At 41.2% G+C, this 24,640-nt stretch overlaps 2 protein-coding genes across 8 annotated transcripts in view; both read left to right on the top strand.

Annotated features, from left to right (window-relative positions):
• LOC141349282 (uncharacterized) overlaps positions 1–24,640 on the top strand; it is a 212,579-nt gene that overhangs the window by 82,329 nt on the left and 105,610 nt on the right. The window lies entirely within an intron of this gene.
• LOC129437102 (uncharacterized) overlaps positions 1–24,640 on the top strand; it is a 129,214-nt gene that overhangs the window by 47,861 nt on the left and 56,713 nt on the right. For 2 of the 7 annotated variants that reach the window (XM_073862492.1, XM_073862493.1), the window contains exon 2: positions 7,915–8,362. The exons of 3 other annotated variants lie outside the window; for them this stretch is intronic. In XM_073862492.1, the coding sequence (XP_073718593.1) occupies positions 7,915–8,362 (448 nt within the window). Of the gene's footprint in view, positions 1–5,139; positions 7,830–7,914; positions 8,363–24,640 lie in introns of those variants that run through there. 2 more of the 7 variants (XM_073862494.1, XM_073862491.1) reach the window with 2 other exon arrangements.

Here is a 24,640-nt window from a genome sequence, read left to right as displayed (position 1 = left end):
GAGTGGAACAACAGCCCAAAGATTGAATCTTTACAGGAGCCCCTTCCCTAGGAACGGCACCTGACGTTCTTCTAAGTGTTTTCTTTAGCTTGGCGAAACTCTGAGATGAGAACTGGGTCAAGAATGTCTCGAGCGGGAACCCAGCACCGTTCCTCTGGGCCAAAGCCCTCCCAATCCACCAGATATTGAGTCCTCCCACGAACCCTTCGGGAATCCATCAGCCTACGGACTGTATAGACCGGTTGGCCATCAATGAGGCGAGGTGCTGGGGCAGGTTTCCTAGCTGGGGACAGAGTAGAGCAAACAACAGGTTTTAAACGAGAAACATGAAATGTGGGATGAATCTTCATGGACCTGGGAAGAAAGAGTCGATAGGAAACAGGGTTAATCTTCTTCAGGATCTTGAAAGGGCCAATGTACCGCGGGGCCAGCTTGCGTGACTCCACCCGCAATGGAAGATCTCTGGTTGAGAGCCATACTCTTTGTCCTGGGCGAAGCATAGGTCCAGCCCTTCTGTGTCGGTCTGCCTGCCTCCGTTGTTGTTTGGCAGCCCTCAGTAAGGCACAACGTGCTCTCTGCCAGGAACGCCGGCATCGACGAAGCAGCTGAGTGGCTGCTGGGACATCAACCTCTGGCTCCTGTCCAGGAAATAGAGGGGGAGGGAAACCATACTGACACTCAAAAGGAGACATACCTAGTGAGGAATGGTAAAGGGTATTATGTGCGAATTCAGCCCACATTAAATGAGAGCTCCATGTGGATTGGTTGTCTGCAACCAAGCACCTCAGTGTCTTCTCAATTTCTTGATTTACCCTCTCTGTCTGGCCATTTGACTGGGGATGAAAGCCAGAGGACAGGCTGATGGAAGATCCGATGAGTCGTCCGAATGCCTTCCAGAACCGGGAAGTAAACTGTGGACCTCGATCAGAAACCATGTCATTGGGAAAGCCGTGGATTCTGAACACGTGCCTCATCAATAGTTCTGCAGTCTGGCTAGCAGTGGGAAGCTTGGGCAAAGGCAAAAGGTGACAATTCTTAGAAAATCTGTCCACTACTACAAGGATTACCGTATTACCTTGAGACTGAGGTAACCCTGTGATGAAGTCCAAGGAAATGTGGGACCAAGGACGTCTTGGAATGGGTAGTGGGTGCAGCAGGCCATGAGGGTGGGTCCTTGGCTCCTTATTCTGGGCACAGACGGAGCATGCAGCCACAAAGGCCCGAGTGTCCCTCCACAATCCAGGCCACCAGAATTTTCTCTGGATGAGCTTGCATGTCTTCGTTATCCCAGGGTGTCCAGAAGGGAGGGAGGCATGAGCCCACTGCAAAACCTTAGAACGTAGGGGGTTAGGAACAAAAAGACACCCTGGGGGGGCATTACCTGGGCCTGGTTGCTGCTGTTGGGCCTTCCTAACTGCTGTCTCAATATCCCATTGGATAGGTGCAACCACTCTGGAAGTGGGGAGAATAAACTCTGGATAGCTTTGTACTTCTGGTGGTTCAAACTGCCTTGAGAGCGCATCTGGCTTGAGATTCTTAGAACCTGGGCGATAGGAGAGAGTAAAGTTAAATCGATTGAAAAAAAGGGCCCAGCGGGCTTGTCGGGCATTCAATCTCTTTGCCTGCTGGATATAAGTGAGGTTCTTGTGGTCAGTCCAAATTAGGAATGGTTGTTTGGCCCCCTCCAGCCAGTGCCTCCACTCTTCTAAGGCCAGCTTGATAGCCAGTAGTTCCCGGTTCCCAATATCATAGTTCCTCTGCGTTGGGGTAAGCTGACGAGAGAAGAAAGCACATGGGTGAAGCTTGTTATCACACTTACTTCTCTGTGACAAGACGGCCCCTATTCCCACGTCTGAGGCATCCACCTCCAACACAAAAGGAAGCTCTGGGTCAGGGAGGGTTAGAATTGGGGCAGATGTAAAGAGTCGCTTTAGCCTGTTGAAGGCGTGATCTGCTCTGTTAGTCCACACAAATGGCTTAGCTGACTTCCTGGTCACTGCGGATAAAGGCTCGGCCACAGAACTAAAGTCTCTAATAAATCTTCTGTAAAAGTTAGAAAAGCCCAGGAAGCGCTGTACCTGTTTCACTGAAGTTGGTCGAGGCCAATCCAAAACAGCCCGTATCTTGCCTGGGTCCATTTGAAGGTTGCCCTTAGATACTGTAAAGCCCAGGAAGGAAACTTCTGAAACATGAAACTCGCTCTTTTCCAACTTTACATAGAGCCTATGTTTCAGTAGCTGGGCCAGGACCTGTCTGACCTGCTGAACATGCTCTTGATAATTGTGGGAAAAAATCAAAATATCATCCAAGTAGACAAACACAGATGTATTCAGCATATCTCTTAGAACATCATTAATAAATGCTTGGAAGACGGCTGGTGCATTGACTAGGCCAAATGGCATTACCTGGTACTCGTAGTGGCCAGTCGGGGTGTTGAACGCTGTCTTCCACTCGTCCCCCTCACGAATTCTAACCAAGTGGTACGCATTACGAAGGTCAAGTTTCGTGAAGATCGTGGCCCCTTGCAGGATCTCAAAGGCTGTGGACATAGGAGGGAGAGGATACCGGTTCTTTATGGTTATAAGGTTCAAGCCCCGATAGTCTATGCAGGGTCGGAGGCCCCCGTCCTTCTTTTCCACAAAGAAAAACCCAGCCCCTGCAGGTGAAGTAGATGGACGGATGAACCCGCTGTCTAGGGCCTCCTTGAGGTACTTGTCCATGGCGACTCTCTCAGGGCCAGAGATGGAATAGAGCCTTCCACGTGGTGGGCTAGTACCAGGCAGTAATTCAATAGAGCAGTCATACGCTCTATGCGGGGGCAGAGTGGCAGCTTGGGTCTTACTAAAGACTTCCTGGAGGTCTGCATATTCCTGGGGAACTCGAGATAACTCAGGACAAGGAGCAAGTGGCTGGGTCTTTACAGGCACCATTTCGGGAACGGCCATGACTTCTGTGGATAGGGTCTGGGAAACAGATGCAGATCTCCCCTTAGGGACGTCTGGTGAGGGCTCTGGAAATATCTCTAATGGCTTAGAAGGGTGACAGAAGGTGTTATCTGATACTAGGCAGTCAGCTCCCCAGGTTCTAACCATCCCTCTGGCCCAGTCAATGTGTGGGTTGTGTAAGGTCAGCCAAGGGAAACCGAGGATAAGAGGAAGCTTTGGAGAGTTAATCAAAAAGAACTGTATCCATTCCCGGTGTTGCCCCACCTGTAGCTGCAGAGGAGGGGTACATTGACTGACCTCTCCTGATCCCAGAGGACTGCCATCAACTGCTGTAATGTTAAGGGGTCTTTGGAGCATTGTTGGCTGAATAGCAAACCTCTTGGCCATCTCAAAGTCCATAAAACTCCCAGCAGCCCCAGAGTCAACAAAGGCACAGGTTGGATGATGGTGGTTGCCCTGGGTGACAGTAGCCTGGATGGTCAACCCTGTGGGTGCTGAGCAGGGGATAGATTCTAATCTCGCCCTGGCCCCCCTCCTCCTGGGCGAGAGTTGGCTTTTCCCGATAACTCTGGACAAGCAAAGCGAAAGTGACCTGGTTTGCCACAGTAGAGGCAGCACTTCTCTCTCATCCGTCGGTTGCGCTCAGTCTGGGATATTCTGGTTCCACCCAGCTGCATGGGTTCTTCAGGGGCACTAAGAGATGAAGGCAACTTAACAGCACTGGCAGACTCAAAAAATCTAGTCTCTCGTTGACGCTCCTGCTGGCGTTCCCTGAGCCGATGATCCACCCGGATTGCCACATCAATGAGAGCCTCGAGGTCCGGTGCCGGGTCACGGAAGGCTAGCTCATCCTTGATCTCTGGAGATAGAGCATGGTGAAATGTAGCCCTCAATGCTCTCTGATCCCACCCACTCTCTGAGGCAAGGGTGCGAAACTCTATAGCAAACTCAGCTGCACTTCGGGTACCTTGAGAGAGATTGAGCAGGCGGTGATCCACATCCCCTCTACTGGCCGGATGGTGAAAAACTCTCTTCATCTTAGAAATGAAGTCCTGGCAGTTGGTGGTTACTGGAGATCCCTGATCCCACAGGGCAGATGCCCAGTCCAAGGCTTTACCAGTTAGGAGGGTAATAATGTAAGCTACCTGACTATTCTCAGTAGGAAAGCTGCTGGGTTGTAGCTGAAAGGCCAGGGTACATTGGGTAATGAAACCTCTGCATCTCTCTGGAGTGCCATCGAATCTCTCGGGTGCTGGTAGCTTGGGCTCTGATGGGAGTGATAACATGGGTCTGCTGGGAAGATCAGGGGGTGATTGGGATGCTTGGGGCAAGGATGCTTGAGACTGGAGATTCAAAATATGAAGAATCTCTGACAGGGCCTGATCATGTCGCTGTATGGTTGCTGCTTGATCTGAGAGGGCTGTCAGAATACGATCTACATTGGAGGAGGGTGATGGTCGTTCTGCTGGGCTCCCTTCCATGGTTCAGTCTTGCTGTAATGTGATTGACCTTGGCTGGGTTTGAACCCGGGTCTCTGGTGTTCTAAGCGTGGCCTGTTATCTGCTGAGCTAACTCCCAGACAGTGGAACCCAAAAGCAGAAGAGCAATGAGTCGAGAGACTTCAGTTTCCATAAAATAAAAATAGTCTTTACTTGAGAAATCAAGGAACAAAGTACAAAAAAACTATGATAGCAGAGCTTCGGTAAAACAGTGAAACACAAAATAGACACAAGGGTCAAAAAAAGGTACAAGATACAAACTATTATCTGGAGATCTGTAGCCTGGGGTACAATGGCTCAAGACTGAACAAGATGGCAAAGAACAAGCACTCTTATAAAGGGCAAGACACAGGTGAAAGAAATCAAGGCTAATGAGGAAAGAACAATCACACACAATATTGCAATCAGCAGGCGTGGAGACGAGGAAGGTGTCCAACAAGGAAGCTTTAATGGGGCGCCCCCTGCAGGCCAGGAGTGGAACAACAGCCCAAAGATTGAATCTTTACACTATCTTTACTAATCGACTGCAGATTTAAATATAATACATATACATTCTCGACTGAACTAATCTTAAAACTACACTTTGTGACCAAGAAACGGTAATATAAAGTAACGGCTTTTTAAAATTTTTAATCCGTTTCGGAATCACTACAAATTTCTAACAGCATCAACTTTAGGTCCTATATACAAAAATCATTTATTTCCACCTTCTATACTGGACTCATCATTTAGATACTGGGAAACATCGGGTTTGAAATGTTTTAAAGATCTGTATGCTGAAGGCCTATTCAACAGTTTCGAGAATCTCAAAAGATTGCATGACCTTCCACATAATCATTTTTTCAGATACCTTCAAATTTGTAGTTTTATTAAAAACAAATTCCCACCCTTTCCAAATCTCACTCCTCCTCTCCTTTTGATAATCTTACCTCTTGTTTTACTAATAAAGGGTTGATTTCTATTTTATACTCCCAGCTTTTGTCCCTTCAAACACACAATTTGGATTAGATCAAATCCAGATGGGAGGATGATCTAGCTATAGAACTATCTGAGGATTACTGGGGAAAGAAGGCACTTAAAACTATTAACTCATCCTCTTCCTCAGTGAGACTACTTATACAATTTAAAGTGCTGCATAGGGTTCATTTGACTAAGGCACGGCTAGCCAGAATATTCCCTGGTCTAGACACTTCCTGTGATAGATGCTCCTTTGAAGGATGTTTAAATTCATTGTCCTCTGTATCATTGTATTTATTGCATTATCCTTGTTTAATATAATTTTTTTTTTTTAAAGAATGTGATCCTTAAGCAATTATTTTCAGTATAGTAAACTGACAAGTAGCCTTAGTCATAATAGCGGCATAATACTTTATTTACATATGAAGGTTATATCAATGCACATGACATCTCCTCCCGTCTGATTTTGTTTCATCTTCCATCTGTTGCTGTGTCATCTTTCATATACAATATAAAAACCCCTGGATGAAAAACTGAAAGGTTCTCATTGGCATTTTTTCTGTAAAACAGACACAAAACAATAAAGCAGCACATCTGTGATGTTTTGTATAACGAGTTTGTAAATGATGATGTAATTGGGTTCCTGCAAGTTCCTGTCTCATCTTAATATGAAAGAAATTAGCCAGGTAACTGTGACCCTTGTACCTTTTCTTCCATTGTTTGAGTTAATGCCATTTGTTTATGTTTGGGCCTAGGATCTGAGTCAAAGTGAATGGTTAGCCTAAGGTGTGAACCCATTTCTATAATAATGAAATGGTCTGAGTGAGACAGTGGGTGAGATGTTAATGTTGGATTAAGGGTTGGTGAAGGATTGGGAGTGGCAGGGTTACTTCCTTTTAATGTTTTGATGTTCAGTGCTTTCAAAGTTGGTTCTGCTTTGTTTTCAATTTAGGGGACTGCCTGCTAAAATGTGTATAAATGCAATGTAGAGTTGTATGTCAGATTTGGTGACTGCAGCGCCTGGACTCTATGCACTGATTTGAAGATCGCTTTCTGCAATAAAGACTACAGCTTGAGGAAATCCAAGTCTTCACTATAAAGGTTTCCAACACGTTTTCATAATGTTGGAATAAGATGTTTAAATCCTAAACCAATTTTTTTAGTTAATGATTTGTAAGAATGATGCTTTATTAGTGCTGTTCATTGATTTTGGTAAGTTTTTTGACATTTGGATATAAAGTGTTTCAATACTACAGTATATGGTGTAAAAAAGTCTGAGTGCCCTCTTCAGGTTGAACGGTGGCTGCAGTTGAATTTTCCTATTGGATGTTGGGTCCAAAAAAATAACTCTTGACGTAAGCGGATTCAAGCTCACCACGCCCTTGTTACGATCTCACCACACACTTACGAGCTCAGTTCGCCCCCTCTCTCCATTGGGATCTGCCCACTTTCTTGCATTTGTGGAGTCAGGCTCTGACCAGGGGTTTAGTTACGCTTTAAGAACCTCATGAACATACCAAAATACAACCAGCTTATACTTTGGTTTAAATGTATCTCAGCTTTATTAGTGTTTTGTTTTATAATGGTAGGCAGGGCTGGATTGGTAATCGGGCATACAGGGCATTTTCTTGGTGGGCCGACATGCATTCAGTACACGTCATAAACATCTGGTTGTATGGTCATGATGTTCTTTAAAAGTCTTATTTCAAGGTGTAACAGCTAAACAAAACATATCACAAATGTTGCGTTTTGGTCTGGTTTTGTTTTCGTAGTGTGAGTTGATTTATGTTTTTACAACATAAAGAAAACGTGCCAATTTTACAACGTTTATAAAACGTCATTTTTTGTTATTTAGGGAGTGGTTTTTAAAATGTTGTACTACAACATTACCTAATTACAATGAAAATACAACGTTGTGAAATGTTTGTGTTTTTATTTTTAATCTGATCATAATCTCTTCCTATGATGTCCTATCATTATAACTTTAAAAGCCAGATGTTTTGTCTTTAACTTTCAGCAAGTATTTCCCCACCCATTCTTTTCATTTAGTCATTATTTTATACAATAGTTTGTGATGAATTTTTGGCCATAATTGAGACGCGTACTTCGTTTGCTAAATTTTGTCTTCTCTCTCTCCAGTACAGCAGGAGGCGCTGCAGCTCTTTAGTCCGCAGATAAACTCACTAAAGAAAGAAAGAAAGAGAGAGCGCGAGTGTGATGTGTTTGTGTATCCTCAGTGTTTTTCTCTCTTGCGTGTTTTATTGAGTGTAAACAGAGTCTTGTCTCTGTGTATTTAAGTGTTGAGACGTTTATGATGAGATGTGCTGTAAATGAGTAGGAACTGATCTGTCCATGCTGGATATATTGATGATTTCATCACAGAAATCTCTCAGCTGAAGAAAGAGGAGATTTAACAATGAATCGAGAGGTTTGTACAGCTTAAACATCATTTACCTGAATCAGACACATCAAATAATTTCTAATCTTACTGTCTGTGTGTGTTGTGTTGTCAGGATGTAGATTGTTGTGAATCTTCAGTGTATGTGACTGATGATGGGAGTCTGGATTCAGTGTGGATGAGCAGAGATCAGAGCCGCACACCACAGCCACTGCTGGACTCTAAACTCTCTGAAGAGAAATCCAGACACACACAGGACTCCGATCTCAGTCTGACTTTACTCTGTTATACTGAGTCAAAGCCCACAGACACTCAGGACACTACAGTGTGTGACAGTAAACAGAGCTTACAGGAGGATCAAACCTCCACAGAGTCTCTGGATTCTGTCTGTAACGCTGGAGAACAGCAGCAGATCCTGCAGACCAAACTGAAGATGTGTTCAGTTAAACTCATCGACTGCACGAACCTCATGATGAAGATTAAAACTGAACCCACAGAAATTAAAACTGAACCCACAGAAGAGGAAGATCGCTCTGAGGAAGATGATGAATTTATTCCATCAGGTATGTCTCCTTAATTATTGTTCTATGTTTAACATTTTTAATGTGAGCACCTGTTTTGGGTTTTCAGTTACAAACTCACTAAAAGACCAAAAAAATATAAGTAGGGGAGAGCAACGCTTTTTGGTTTATTTGGTTTTTATTTAAAAAAATTGAGATTGATTAATTATATTTTTACACAAGCAACACACACATCTCTGCTACAAATAAACATTTAAAGTTTGTTTCTATTACTTACTATTCTCGGACAATTACACTAAACGTGACAGAAGTGCAAACGTTACAACTTACCCCATAGGTGGGGGTTAATTTTATTGTAACAGGTAGGGGGTTGGTTGTAACACTTGCTAAAAATTAAAGGACAAGTTCGGTATTTTACACTTAAAGAGCCAGTAAGATGGCAATTTTAAGCATCCTATCACTATTTATAAGTCCCGAACAACAGGTTTAAATGCATGCAAGGTCAAAAACACTGTAATTTTCTCAAAATATAAATTTAAAATTACCCCATTTCTCAGAGATCCCCAAACGATTCGTGTGAAGCAATTCAACGACTCAGCCTGCCTAAACCCCACCTTTCAGTAGCCTACTCTGCTCTGATTGGTCAACTGACAGAGTGTCTTTGCACACAATTCACAGATCAGTCTCACAGACCACAGATCGGTGGCACAGACCAACAACAGTGCAACATGTATTGACCTCGTGCTAACATGATTTACTGAGAAGACATTGTCAACATCAATACACATCATTCATCATTAATCCAAGCAATAAAAACGACGATTGAAACTAACATTTTACACTCATTTAAGCATTTATCTAAACTAACCGGGTCATAGCAAAACCGTAAATAAGCATGCGTTAGCCGTTTGCTAACGTGACTCTCTGACAGTAAATTAACAGTTTAAACACACAACATCATTCATCATTAATCCAAACGATACAAACGACGATTGAAACTAACAATTTTACACTCATTTAAGCATTTATCTAAACTAACCGGGTCATAGCAAAACTGCTTGCTATCGTGGCTCTGACAGTATATAAGTTAGAGTTTAAACAACGATATCATTCATCATTAATCCAAGCAATAAAACGACTATAGACATTTTACACTCATTTAAGCAAGTATGTAGCTATAATCATACTTACAGGTTGTGGTTAGGAGACGCATGTTGTTCCAAATAAAGTGGGTACTGAACCATCTTGCATTGCCAAACGTCTAAATCCCTCCGTTAAAAATTAATTTTAACCACTGATTCTTCACAGCCAGACACGTTTAGAATATCCCTCCTTGAAAAAGTCTCCTTTGGTAGTGAAAACAACAAAAGCTGAAAACAGCGTGAGCTGATATTTACACTCACACACTAGCTAGCTGTGGGCGGGTCATAGTTTTCGTTTCTCCCGCAGGCAAGGCTGTAGGCGGAGATTAGTATCTCATGTGACGTGGATAAGTTCGTGTGACGTGGATAATATCAGGAAGAAGACTCACTCCCTATAACGACTCGTTTCAGCTATTCAGAGTCGACTCCCTGCTTTAGAAGCCAATAACTTTATTAATCGTGCACTTTTTGGTTCAACTACTTTACATGTTGTTTACATTGATGGACAGCTACACGACACACTGCAATAAAGGTTAGTTTCGATTTTGGATCTGTGTGGCTCTTTAAAGCCCTGCTTTCAGATTGTTTATGGTGAAATAGAACGGTTTTGACTGAAATTTCGACATATGCGGCTGCCCTGAGAATTTTCGGATGCTTGTGTTTCACCTCACACCTCTACAATGGGTTTAATGGTGCACTGGAACAATTCTTTCTAAAATGCATTAAACTTTCGTTTACAAAGACGTGAAACTCGCCGAGTGGTCAGGGGTGCTCGCTGCAGGGTTTCCGCGGGGTTGTAAAAGGTAGTAAAAGGTAGTAAATTAAATTATGCCAAATTAAGGCCAGTAAAAAGTAGTAAAAAGTAGTAAGCGTCATCTGACGAAATTTTCGATTGCCTTTTGTAATGTTATGATGCCTGGAAATTAGTTCAAATCACCTGCATATCTGGGCAAATAATCAAAGATCTTTCGTCTCTGGGATGTGATCAAAGCCTGGAGTGGAGCCGAATCACGTTCCTCTATCCGCTGTAAGCGTTCTGTAATCACTACGGACCGGATCCACTCCGGGTTTTCTGACTATATCACGTTAAGCTGAGGTAAAAGTTTATTTTAGCTAGCATGGTCAAACTTATAATGCAGAAAGGCTCCGATGTTTTGAAGATCGATAAAGGTGTAAAAGACGATTGACTTGGCTTAGCGAAATGATGAAGATTGGCAAGCCTTTCAGTTCGTGGGCTAAGAAAACCAAACAGGTAATTGTGTGTCTTTACACAGTATGACTAACGTAAAGGGTCCTGTATTTTGGGGGTAAATGATTTCTCACGTTACTGATCATCCGCGGCACGCTTTTTAATGCTATGCTGATATAGCCAGTGGCTGGTACAACGGGTTTGTTTAACTCGTGGGTAAACTTCATGTGGCGCCACAACAACTAAAAGGCAGATGACATCCAAATCCCTTGAGAGCGATTGACGAGGAATCATAAGAGGAGACTGCTTCCGAAATGCTCTCGCGGGACTTTGATGTCATCCACCTGTCGGTTCTTGCAGTTGCATTTGCGTGTGTCACAAAAACGTAACATTGTACATATATTTAAGCACAGCCGTTTAAAAATAAGCGATTTTAAGCCATTCAAACACAAACAACAGTGCGTCCGCTGTTTCTGTGTCGCAGGAGGGCTCACGCTAGCCGCGCATTCGTTTGTCATTGAGCTTGTGTTGGAACGTACGTATTTTTGCCGCTTTATTGGCCTTAAATAACACACATGCCTCAAAAATCCCTTCTTTGCAAACATCCTCTTATAAACACGACCATTTAGGTCTTAGGAGAAAGTAAACAGCAGAAACATTGCGCACAAACTAGCACATCAGCGCTGCCTCTATTGTAACATAATAATTTGTTGATAAAGGTACAGTCATTCAATTAACAACTGTCACGATGGTTACAGACATCCTGTGTGAATTCTACACGAGTTTGACTCGAGTTACTCGTTCAGGGTTTATATTCATACGTAACGTTACTGTATTAGAGCTGTGACTGTAAGCTGTTGTGTGAACAGAACAGACCCTGGATTATTTGTTTATGTGTACTGAATAATATGATATGAAAAAGTTGTATTTGCTCACATTAGTAAATGCATTATATAACATAAACAAACAATGAAAAATATAGAGTATATAATCATTAATTAATTCTTGTTTATGTCATTACAGTAATTGACGGTGGTTCATGGTGCATTCATTAATGTTAACAGTTTCAACTTTGATTAAAAAATTATTAGTAAATGCTAAAATAAATACATTTACAATTAATAAATATAAAATAAATACATTTACAATTAATAAATAATTAATAAAAGATTCATTAAAGGTGGTGATATTCATTTTTTCTTTTTATACAGTATAGTGAGTTATTTAGCTGTTTCGCCTTAATCTGAAATGCCCTGCAAACTACAGCTACCTATATGCCACATGAGACTTCAATATGGAATTTATGGCAAAAAAATCTCTCCTTAAAATGCTATTGGTCTCTCCTACATAAAGTGTTAGGTAAAGGAATATGACTTGGCCTGAAAAATATTTCAGTCAGAAGAATTTTTTTCACTTTAATTCTTTTTTGTATGTTATATATGTCAAAATCTGTGTAAATAATAGAAAGGTCGCTGATTAACACTTGCAATTCAGTGTCGTGATGGTTTTAAAAAATATTCTGAAGGTAGTAAAAAAGGTAGTAAAAAGTAGTAAATTTAACTTAAGGATTCCTGTATAAACCCTGCACTGATATGCTCACACAAAAATCGCTGCAAAAGATGCGCGTTTTAGCTAACAACCGCCGCAAATTACGGCGGTATCACAGCAAACCGCCATTATTTACGGCGTTTTATAATCATATCAATGACGTCGTTTTAATACGCCGTAGGCCTTTCGTAGTACGGCAGGGCTAGTCAACTGGCGGCCCGCGGGCCAAGTGCAGCCCGCCAATCATCTTTATCCGGCCCGCCGGTAACCTTTGGCCGTTTCTCAATCGGAAGGCTTCAGCCTCCGGAGGTTGCATATGCAAACTGCATACAGGCACGGATTAACGCACGGGCCTACTGGGCACTTGCCCAGGGCACTGGCCACCAGGGGGCCTGTCAAATTTACTGTTTCTATTCTTTTCAAATAAATATTTTTATTTTATTTTCAGTAAAATTGTGTTAAATATTGAGGAATAATGTGTTTTTTGCAGTTGCAAAGTATTAACTAGTAAATAAATCAAATAAATTTTTATGTATTGCTGCTGTTGAGAGGGACATCTAGAGGCGAGTGAAAATCATTGCGTAATATAAAAGTCACGCGTAGAAGCCGGTTACTCAAAAACCAAAACAGAAATGAGTTTAAAACCACAACCAAGTGGATGAGTGATAAGAAAGCACAAAAAGGACAGCTTTTCATCACCTTGCCAGTCAGCAACTGTGAAGTAGAACGTTCATTTTCTCTAATGGCAAGAGTAAAAAACGAACTAAGAAGCAAAATGTGTCAAGGACGTCTAAATTTACTGTCTTTAATGGCCATTGAATGCGATCTTGTGAGGGAACTGGATTTTGATGATGTTGTGGAAGCTAAGGTAAATTTAAACCAACTTTTTATTCTAAGATTTAAGGGGTTGGACACACAAAGCTTTTACACTCGCGGCCAGCGCATGGTTTCAATTGATTCCAATTTTTCAAATAAGAATTTTCTTCTGTGATATGATTTGGAGAGGTGTGCGTGCCCGGTTGCATGAAACTCCTTAAGTGAGGGTTTCCCTGAGGGAGAAAAAAATCTCTGAGGTAAGGCATTTATTTAAGAGCGTTGCAACAAAGGTCTTAACTGTCACCCTTACCTAAGTGTATATTCTAAGTATTTTACAATAGTCTCTGCCAAAAGACAGCAGAGGAGGAGCGGTTGCTATAATTACAAAATCTCACAGCGTAAAAATTTGATCTCAGAGGTTGGGTTAAATTGTGCATCATTCATTAGGTCCGACTGTTGCTGTTTTAAAGTGGTTTGTGTTTGTAACACTGCCAGTCTTTGTTGTAGTTGTGTTAGCACAGTCTGTTGTTTTGCAAGCACAAGGGGTCCCAGGTCAGCTGGGGTGATTTCTGGGTCTATGGGTAGTTTCATGACTCTGCCTGTCATGAGTTCAAACGGGCTGATGCCTGTTGCTTTGGATGGGGTTGCTCGCAAAACTGTCAGAACTGTTGGCAGTGCATCAGTCCACCTGTTTTGATGTTGCATTATTTGTTTTGAGATGCTTTCTTTAATCGAGCAATTTGCACGCTCTACCATACCTGAGCTTTGCGGCCTGTATGGAACGTGAAATCTTTGTTTGATGTGCAGCATTTCACATATTTGTTTCATTACCTGACCTGTGAAGTGTGTTCCTTGGTCAGACTCAATCTGGGTTGGTGTTCCCCAAATTGGGAGGATTTGATTTGCCATTACTCGTGCCACCGTTCGTGCGCTGTTGTCGCGAGTTGGAATCGCGTCCACCCACTTTGAAAATTTATCAATTATGACGAGACAATAGCGATATCCCCCTTTGGCAGTGGGTAATGGGCCAATAAAATCTAGCTGCAAGAATTCCCATGGCCCTTTGGGTGGTTCTGGGCGACACAATTTTGTACGTCCAGTTCTACCCTGGTTGATGGTGGCACATACAAGGCATGTGTCACACCATCTCTCAATGTCTGATGCCATTTTTGGCCACCAGAAGTTTTTCTGTATCAGCTGTTGTGTTTTGGTAGCTGATACATGTGCATAATCATGGTACAATTTGATCACTGGTTTCTGGAGGGCCTCTGGAATTATGTATTTCCCATCTCTGAGAACTAGGGATGCACCGAATATTCGGCCACCGAAAGACTTTTATCACCGAAAAAATACGGCCGAAATAATGTGATGACGCAAACAGAAACCGCGACCTGCACGTGCTTGTCTGAAGTAACATATCTGCGGTGTGGACTAGATTTTTCTCAAACCCGCGTCCGCCGAATGACCAGGATGCCCGCAACCTGTGAGTTCCACTCCCGCCCACGACCGTAATGTTTGTGTCCAAACCCGCGGAGTTTCTCTGGGCATTTGTGTACAGTTTTCACAAGCTCCGACTAAACATTCGTTCAGATTAACATCCAGAATAACAGACATTAAACATGATTGCTTTTAAAATTAGGGATGTGCACGAATGGTCAAATATTCGATCTGCAATAATAATTAGAATGGGGAAAAAATGATGTTCAAATGTTTTTAATCCGCCACGGCAGCATTACGGCTACTGCTCATTGAATCCTTTTTCACTTCACCTGTACGGTCTTTTACAGACTTTAATATAAAATATACATGAAAATTAATATGTATGTATTTCTGATTGTTTTGGTAATTCAGATTGCAGACTCATTGAAGTGTTTAGAGTTTTAATGCTGGGTGTTAGACGTGCTTCGCCGCCGCCGCATCAGCGTGCATGATGAGAGATTTGTTCGCTTCCTTATATAGCCTAGTTTATTTTGTTAAAACGACACGAGACACGCATGGAAAGCGAAACGGAGAACGTTTATTTTATCTGTGGATATGGTTATAACAAACCCAATAACTGCAAATGCCGTAACAGCAAACAATAGCTCCGTTTTGTGAAGTGTTGTTAAATTAAGCTCGTAACTTTGCACCCTCAGCAATAATGTATCAAGCCAGCTTGCTTTATTTGTAACATAATATTAAATTCAGATATATTTGTTAGATCCGTTTGTTGTTCTCACTGGATAACAACAGAGCAGAGTTTTTTCTGCAGCTGGCATTAATGAGAAAAACGGGTTTCACCGGAGAAGGTAGGCTAAATATGATTTTCTTTTTAAACAAAAACATGTCAGACTAAATAAAGAAGATATTCATATTTGACTGAGCCTTCGACCCATTCGGGGTTTTAACGTGCATTAAAATGCCATAATTTTTTATCAGCATTTTGTAACATTAACGTTAGAACAAAACCACAACTAGCCCAATCTCAGTTTTTCAATGTATACTGCATGGCAAACAAGCACCAAAGGATTAATTAAACAAGCAGTTTAAGGTTAACTTTTAACAACCTGATGTGTCACTAGTAGCCTACTCACCAGTTTTTCCAGATGGGAGGCAGATAGCCTATATAACTGAAGTTGGGTTTGTTTATGCCACATGCTGTTTGGCTTAATTTTCTTCTCAAATTGTGTGTGTTGACTCCATTTCTATTACACACAAAAATACCATAAGTGCAATGGTAGTACTAATAATTGGCATAATTTCTTTCGGTGTTTCGGCTTTCGGTTTTCGGCCTTGGTTTCCTCTTTTTCGGTTTTCGGTTTCGGCCAAGAATTTTCATTTCGGTGCATCCCTACTGAGAACCATACCTTCTACGATGCTGATTAATTGATCCTGCTGCAGTTGCGGTACAAGCTCTCCGTCTGACAACCATAACTCTTGCTGGTATTGTTTTAAGTCAATGGGAGCAACCTGTATCGCACTCACAGAAGGGGCAATCAGCTCGTCGGGCTGCCATTCACTCCCTTTAATGGCTGCAAGTTTTGCAAGTTTGTCAACGATGTTGTTATTTTTCTCGTGCTCGTCTGTGCTTTTAGCGATGTGCGCGCGCACTTTAATGACTGAGATTGGAGAGTTGTGCGTTTTGATTGCTTGCCAAATTGCGGTGATTGTGTCAAAATGTTTTATTGGTGTTCCGGCGGATGTGAGAAACTTTCTTAATTGCCATTGGGCCATAAAGTCATGCACGACGCCGTATGTATACCTGCTGTCGGTGTACACACAAATTGGTTCTGGGTGTGTTTTTATGGCTTCAAGCAATGCAATTAATTCGGCTTCTTGTGCGGATTTGTTTGCTGGTAGTTTTAACAACAATTGTTCTGAATCTGAGTTGAGGGGGTGGGGGGTCCACACGGCACATCCTGTATGGAAATTGCCATCATGCCAATATCTGGATCCATCAATGTACACTGGTGTTTGATTATCGAGTTGTGTATCATGAACTGGACTTTGCGCTTCATGTTTTGTTTGGCATGTGTGCGGGTGGCCCTCCATCTCCCCCAAGAGATGTGGTAGAATTCTTGTGTTTACCATAGTAATGTTGCGCGCTTGGATGTCTGCCAACCATCGCGCCAGTCTTTGCGACGATACGCCTTTGATTTGGCCCTGTAACAGCATTTGCACTGGCGTGTGCATTGTGTGCACAACAACAGATTGAAAGCCGACAATGCGTTCTGTTGTTGTTAACATCCAATGAACCGCAAGAACATGCTGTGTACACGGGTCGAATCCCTGTTCGACTGGAGATTTCTTACGGCTATAGTATGCAATTGGGCGCAACTTTCCTCCGTGATCTTGCGCTAGCACTCCACTCAGAGTATTTTCATGTGCATCAACCTGTATGTGAAATGGCTTCGATGGGTTGGGCAAACCCAGAGCGGGCGCGGCGCACAGGTGTTGTTTTAAATCTGTAAAAGCCTGTTCATGTTCCTCTGCCCACTCGAGGACCTCAGACGGTTTTGATTTTCCCTTTAAAAGGTCGTATAGCGGGGCGGCTATATTCGCAAAGTCAGGGATGAAATCTCTTAAGTAATTTGCAGTACCCAAGACTTTCTGCAGAGAGTTCAGCGTGTGCGGACGAGGCAGTTCAGCGACGCATTTACGTCTGTCATCTGTCAATGCCTTGTGGCTTTGGGTGATTGTATAACCTAGGTATTGAATTTCTTTTTGTGCAATTTGGGCTTTCTCTTTGTTCAATTTAAAGCCAGCTTTACCTAGTGTTGACAGCACTTCATCGACGAGTTGTAAGTGCTCATCAAATGAGTCTTCGGTTGCAATTAATATGTCATCGACATAGTGCATTACATTTCCGGTTCCGATTACGGGTTTTAGTGCGTCCTCTAACGCCCGATGAAAAATTCTTCAGTTCTTCAATCATGGCTATGCCTAAATCGAGTCGAGCGGGTTTGGTTTGTGTTGCTACCATTAGCGTGTCGCCAATTCCCTTTATTTGAATGGTCTCATTTGTTAAAGTTAGCGGTTTGTCAGTACAGGAGCAAGATGCACCAGAATCAATAAGTACGTCGGCTAACCGGCCTCCTAAATTAGCTCTTATTTTGATTCGGTTCCCGCTTCGGACAATGCTCCCGATCGCCACGGAGGCCACGGATTCCTATGGTGAATAACGGTTGGCGAAAGTTCCGCCTGCGCTTTTTTTCTCGTCATTGAAACGCCTCGCAATATACTCATTAAACTTTTTCTCTAATTTTGCGTCGATTTCGGACATCATTGATTGGTCCTGAGCCGACCGATTTCTTTAATCTTTTTCTTTTTTATGGCAGTTTTTTACGGTGTGATTGGGTTTTTTGCAATAGTTGCAGTACATTAGAAATCTGGGGCCGGATATGTGCGTGCCTTTCCCTTCAGTCAGCCAGTGTGCGGATGCTACAGCACGGGGTTTTAACCTCCACCTCTGTTCTATCCTTGACCCCCAGTCCACAACTGCCCTAAATGAGTTTTCCACTGGATCGACACCATTTATTAAAGCCCTCTGAACTGGGGTACCAGCATTCTTCTTTATGATCTCTAATAATGGTTCGTGATCGCGGCTTGCATTTTCCATACCCGAGTGCTCTTTGTATGTTACCCATACACGCTCAGCATAAGCCTCGAATGACTCGCCGTTTGCCTGTTTTATTTCCAGAATTCTACTCCAATCTGCGTTTGTGGGTCCCCTTAGGTCTAACAATGCTTGTTTTAAACGTTCGTAAATGGCTTCGTCATCTTCGTCAACATATTGCTCTATTATGCGTCCGGATTTAAGTTCTGGGGTTAGCTTGGATCGGAGCTCTTCGGGAATGGTTAGCAATGCGATTTGCCATACATCTCTAGTTTCTAACTTGTAAACGGTGGCCTGTAACATTAATGTTTCCCAATACGGCTGAAATGGTCCCTTACGGGGCATGACTCCTACGACTTGTTTGTGTTTTGAACACTCGTCGCATGTTAGCGGGCGGCTAATCGTAGTTACTTCATCGTTGGCATTTTTCATTGTTTTAAGAACGGCAACGCGGACAGATTTTGAGGGTGCTTCGCTTGATTTTGTTCTCGTTTTAATGGGGCTTCGTTGACTTTGCTCGCGTTTTTGTATGGGAGCTCGCTCTTCGGTTTGGATAGCTCTGCGTGTTTTGTTTGTCGACGCCGCAACATCATCGTCATCGCTATCATCAATTTTTTCTGACCCAAAAGTTTCTTCCAGTGCTGCTTGTTTAACTGCAGCCACCGGGAAGCCTGCATTACCGCAGCAGTCTTCGAGAGCAGAGATATACTCACCGCCGGTTTTTAGTTTCTTTTTTAGCCCATCTATTTCTCTCGCCATTAACTCGCTCTGCCTTGTCCAGCTTTGTTTTTCGTACGTAAACGCTTCAGTTTGTGCCCTTAGCTTTTGTAATTCGTCTGAGCGCTCTCGTTCGATTTCTCGGATACTTTCAATTGTTCGTTTGCTTTTGGTTATAGTTGCCAAATCGTTGCGACGCATCAGGTAAACAATAGCGAGGGGAGTCTTTTTGTATTTTGATTTCGTTTCCAGTTTACGGCCCTCGCTAGAATACCAGGATACAATTTCATTATTGTTCCATGTGAGAATTAGTCCCTTCTCTTTTAACAGAACAAGGGTGTTTTTCAGTTCTAGCGCGGCGGTTTCCATGATTTCCTCCTCTAACTTACACTGCTTCTATAATGTCCCTGTGAGTCCATGTTTCCTCTAATTCTTGTACCCCACCGGATTTCTACGGTCTCCGGTCTAACAATGGGCTTGCCGGCCCGTTCTACAAATGGTGTCTAGATTGAGTGTGCAAACTTTCCCTCAACACTTCTAATAGGCAAAAAGGAACGAACTTACCACAGCAGCTGTAGACAGGGGAGAAGGAGATCAAACCTCATATCTTCTTTGGGAATCCAAAACTGAATAGTCGCGTCGGAAAAACGTCACTCGCCTGTGCAGGTAGAGAGATCACGTCCGGGATCACCACTTTGTAAGGTCCCTTTCCGGGTTGTTTCATTCCCATATCAATAAAACAAAGGTTTAATAGCTTACACCCACTACAAATGTATCCAGGATGAGGTGCCTCCCATAGGTCTGTAAGAACCAATCACTGCAAACTTCCATTGATAAATAATGTTTACATAATGTTTATTCTATCTGGGTATATAAGGAAAGCTGAAAAACATTTCAGGGAATCTGTATACAGATATCCCGCACGATCGCTGTGTGTAGTTTACATCTCCAGGTAACATTTTCAACCTTCTCATTTTATACCATTAAGGTTTTGTATGATTGATCAAATGTATTATATTACTTGAATTGAAGATTCACCTTTGTATTATAGAATGTCTTTATGGGATTGATCAATATTTCATTTTGTTTGAGTTGGTTTTGAATTACTTCATATTTCTTATGATTGATTTATATGTTATATTGATTGAATTGACTTTTGAATTATTGATTAAATTGACTTTGAATTATTGTGTTGTTACCTGGTTAATAAATTGTTACATTTGTATTCATTCTAATCTTCGATGTATCATTGACTATTCTAAATTACAATCAGTATTACGATATCCTTTGTCACCATAAATCTATAACCGGGGTGTAAATTCATGCTAATTGTCTATACCAATGAACTAAGAGGTTCAGCCATTACTTTACTATATGTGGGCTATCAGATGATAAGTCAGGACCTCTGATCAGTATCTCTACTATAATTATAGTTTTGAGTTCTGTATTAAGTTGAATATAGTTGGCTGGGTTGCATAATATTTTCTAATGATAATTAAGGGCACGCCAGCATGGGGCAGTTGCCTCAACCATTTCCTCTGGTTACACGGATAGACGAATTATTTAACCCTAACTAAGTTGTGGGTAATTGTAATGATTATTCGAGGACTATATAAGTCAGGACCTCTGGTGCGGTTAAGTTTAACTATTTAACCTTAACTAAGTTGGGTATATTTGAATAGTTTGGTTCCAAAACGCGATAAATGCCATTTTTGAAAAAAATGAGTTACTGCCAAAATCAGTATTATATCAGGTCAGTAGTTAAAAGTAAATAATACATTTTACGCAAAATCCAATACCCGCCGTGATATTCTGTCATCTTTTCTCCCTTTTTTCCCAAAATGCGACAAACGCCACTCCTGCTTTTTTACAGAAGGCAATAAATCCATTTCTGATATTACAGCGGACCATTCACGCAATGTAAACAAACATGGCGGCGCCCTGAGTACACTGAGTCCTAGTTTTCCTCATCTACTTTGTACTTCGTGATCAACAAACAAAACAAAATAATACTTTAATAGCATTGCCAAACCTGTGATGGTTTTCTGTGACGGGAAAGAAACGTAAGCCATCAACATCTAATAATTTCCGCGAGAGGCACCTGGTTGCTTGTTCTCCAGACAACATCAAGCTTCTCATGCTAAAACATTGTGTTCTTACAAAGTAAGTGTTTTGGTTAATGCCATTAATGTTTATTTTTTAATCATTGTATACCACTAGTCAACTAAATAAATATAAAATAGTAAAGATGAATGCACATTTATACATTGATTTAATAGATTTATAGCATTTTGAAATAAAAAACTGTCATGGATTTATTGCATTTTGTGGAAAAAAGAATTAGTTTTTATAATAAATCTTTGAAAATCAAGTTATGGATTTGAATTTTTTATGTTTTTATAACCTAAAGATGCTATGTGAAAGTTTGTAACAGAAAATAGTGGTTTTCATCTTGTCACTTTCTTGGTATAGAAAACACGTTTTTACCGAAATTTGTCAAAGTGGATTTATTGCGTTTTGGAACCAAACTCTTCATTTGTGATTAATATACGTGGGCTATATAAGTCAGGACCTCTGGTGTGGTTAAGTTTATGTTTCAGAACCCGCACAACGGCCGATGTGGGCTGATATGATATTGGTAATCGAAATGAATGAGTTCAATGGTAACATGAGTAAATAGAACGATCAAATGTTTATCCAAATTTAATAATCACAAATTAATTCTTGAAATGTTTCATTAAGGAGTCAGATGAAATAACGAGGTAATGTATATTAATTCATATTTGTTTGTAAACAAATATCTATAACCAATTCTGTTGTTGCGTAAAGGAAAGGCAGTAACACGTAAGAATTCCTCCTGCCGCGCCATTGGCTACCGTCGTTGGACCTGTGGGCGGACCCGGAAAGGGACCTTACAAAGGGTGATCCCGACGTGATGAAACCTTTTTAATGAAATCAAACATGAATAACAATGAAAGGAGGGGTAGAGGGGTCAGACATTTGTCTGCAGATCTACCATTTGCATGGAGATGTGATGCTCGACAATACAAAGTTCTGATTCTCGAGAAAGGTGTTTTGGGGGTCTTGGTCCCCTGCCGTGAGTCCTGGAGGAAAGTTGTTGTGTTGCAAAAGGTTCTCTTTTGATGTTCTGCTGCCTCGGGCACCTACAGGGCACACACACTGCATTCTCGGGCGTCCATGCTGTTTCTCAGGAAGGGCTGACCTTTTGGTCAGGATCAATCAAAATTCTTACACTGGTGAGATATAAATAAACCAATTTGTGGTGTGAAAGTACAGAATATTGTGTGCATTCTCTCCCCGCGTATTAGTGCCATTGTTAATCCTGTAAAATGGGGCATACAGGCAGAGGCGAACCAACAGCCCTGTGCATACAGGTGCAACGCTGTTGCCCAAAAAATTGGTAAAGGGGGGCCTTTGAGACATCCGTGCCCAGGGCACATCATCGCCATAATCCGTCCCTGACTGCATATGTCATCAAGTTTAAGTTAACTGAGCATTACATTCACAAATCATAAGCATATTACAACAATTTACGCTTAACTAAGAATAATAGTCAACTTTATCATTGTTAAAATTCTGAAATAAGACTTAATGACGTATGCAGCCTGGAAATGTGACCTCCAAGGCTGCAGCCTTTGGATTGAGAAACGACTATAGTCTGATTTAAATTCAGTATTATCTGATCCAATTCAAGCTTTGGATGCATAAAAGAAAACAAACGCGGCTTATGCGGCTTCACCACATGTGACGCGGCGACTGGAAGTGATGTATTTCAGTGTGTTCCAATCAAAACTGTGTGCAAAGTAAAAATTATTTATTATTTTTTGTTTCACTTTATCACCACACTTGAATACTTTAAAAACGATTGATTACTGGTAAGTAAATTATTAACTATAAATATATATTCGTAGATTAAAGGTTCTCTCCCATGACAGATTTACGATTAAACTACAATTTCATTACGACTGCCACTAGGGGGCGAACTCCTGACAGTTATATCTGTAATGTACAATGGAAAGGCTGTTTATATATCTATAAAATATAAAGAAAGAAAACATGTAGTGCAATTTTAGTCATTAGGAGTGGCTATATGTTGTGAATACTTGACATGTAACAATTAATGAAAGTTTAACAGTTATAAACTAAATATGTTTAAGAGTGTTGATCTTTTACACTTTTACTATTAACATTTACACAGACTCTTGCATGTTGCAATTGTTTGGAAATATTAATAAAGAAAATATGAGTTTTCAGTAATTAAAAGGCAACACACTGGATACAAGAAGTGTGCATTTGTTTTGAAAATGCATGCTTTTTAATGTTTTTTTATATACCATAACAAAAGTAACAAAAACAACAACACCACACACACACACACACACACACACATATATGCCCTCGTCATATTTACAATTTTAAAATCTGGCCCCCGAAGAATAGTTCAGTTGAAGACCCCTGTGGTACGGCATAATTTATGGCGCTTTCTTCTGACAAAGACGGCGTAAAAAGCGGCATTTAATATAATATTAAAACCAGCCCCTCCTTTTTCTACAAAGTTCAGCCCTCCCGATGATGTTGAAGGAAAGGCCTGCGTAGTAGAATGTCGATCTAAAGTGTGATGCCTCTCAGGGATTGACTAATGTTTGGACTATCTTAATGTGAAATGTTTCTTTTCCCATTAGGATCGTGTGCCCTTGTCCTACTTTTCCTTTATTATATTTTTTCCCGTTTTCTTCATAAATCATAAGATAAATCGTATTTAATCTGTTTACTCGTATTTGTAGCTATATTGAACGGTTCCTACAAAGTCAGGATGCGTTGCTGAGTGGGCTGCATGTGCCAAAGTAGTGTTGTTTTAATGTAGCTAAAGGCATGAGTTCGAATCTGAGCTCCGATCATATTTTTCCTCTCTTTTGTATTATTATTATTATTAATATTATTATTATTAAAATATTTTGCTGCTGACAACTGATTAAGTAAAAGGAAATGTGTATGCTAATGGATTTAATTGTAACAGCCGAGGTAAACCTGCGTGCAGTACTGTAACCCCTGAGGATCCGTTTTTGATTGTTGATTAAACATGATTGCCCATACGAAAACGATTGTTTTACCTGCTAACATACTGTATAGCCTGCGCAATAAAGCAGCAATAAAATCTATTCAAATAAGATAATAATTTGCAAATAATAAATAAAAATTATTTTCAAATAATAATAATTTGCCAACGTGTGTTATTCATATCAGACAAACACAGTGGAAGCAACTATAAAGTTTACTCTATTGTTAAAAAGGTTATAATGATACCTGTTTGAAAGATGAGGATGCGCACCTGTTAAGCAGCTATTACATAACAGAGCGAGGCCAGAGACAAACGTGCTCTTAAACAGGAATTATGGAATAATTTGTGCATCTCTGAATAACTGTAAGAATACATTTCCTTTAAATATCATTTTTGTCATATAAAGTTTTAAGAGATAATAATGTTTTTTCCATTTTTATTGCTTATTTAAACTTGCGGTTAACAGCGTGTTTGGCACATTTAGCCTATACCTCAGAGTTTATTTCAGTAATATTGTTGTTTTTCCGGTAATAATAATACAATTTACATGTCAATCCTGCTTCCTTGTCTGTTTATTAATTTCATTAATAAACTGGCTTCTGCGTAGAGAAGCCCGGACTGGCTAGAACCAAAGCCGAAAGTATACTAGAGACGTCCGCGTATGCGCGCCGTCCGCATGACGTCATTTTCGTCATCAGGAGGGTCCGCGGCCGGCCGCGCGGACCGTCCGCGT

This window comes from Misgurnus anguillicaudatus, chromosome 24 (genome assembly GCF_027580225.2).
Source record: "Misgurnus anguillicaudatus chromosome 24, ASM2758022v2, whole genome shotgun sequence".
NCBI classification, from domain to species: domain Eukaryota; kingdom Metazoa; phylum Chordata; class Actinopteri; order Cypriniformes; family Cobitidae; genus Misgurnus; species Misgurnus anguillicaudatus.
This window is presented reverse-complemented; position numbering and strand designations above follow the sequence as displayed.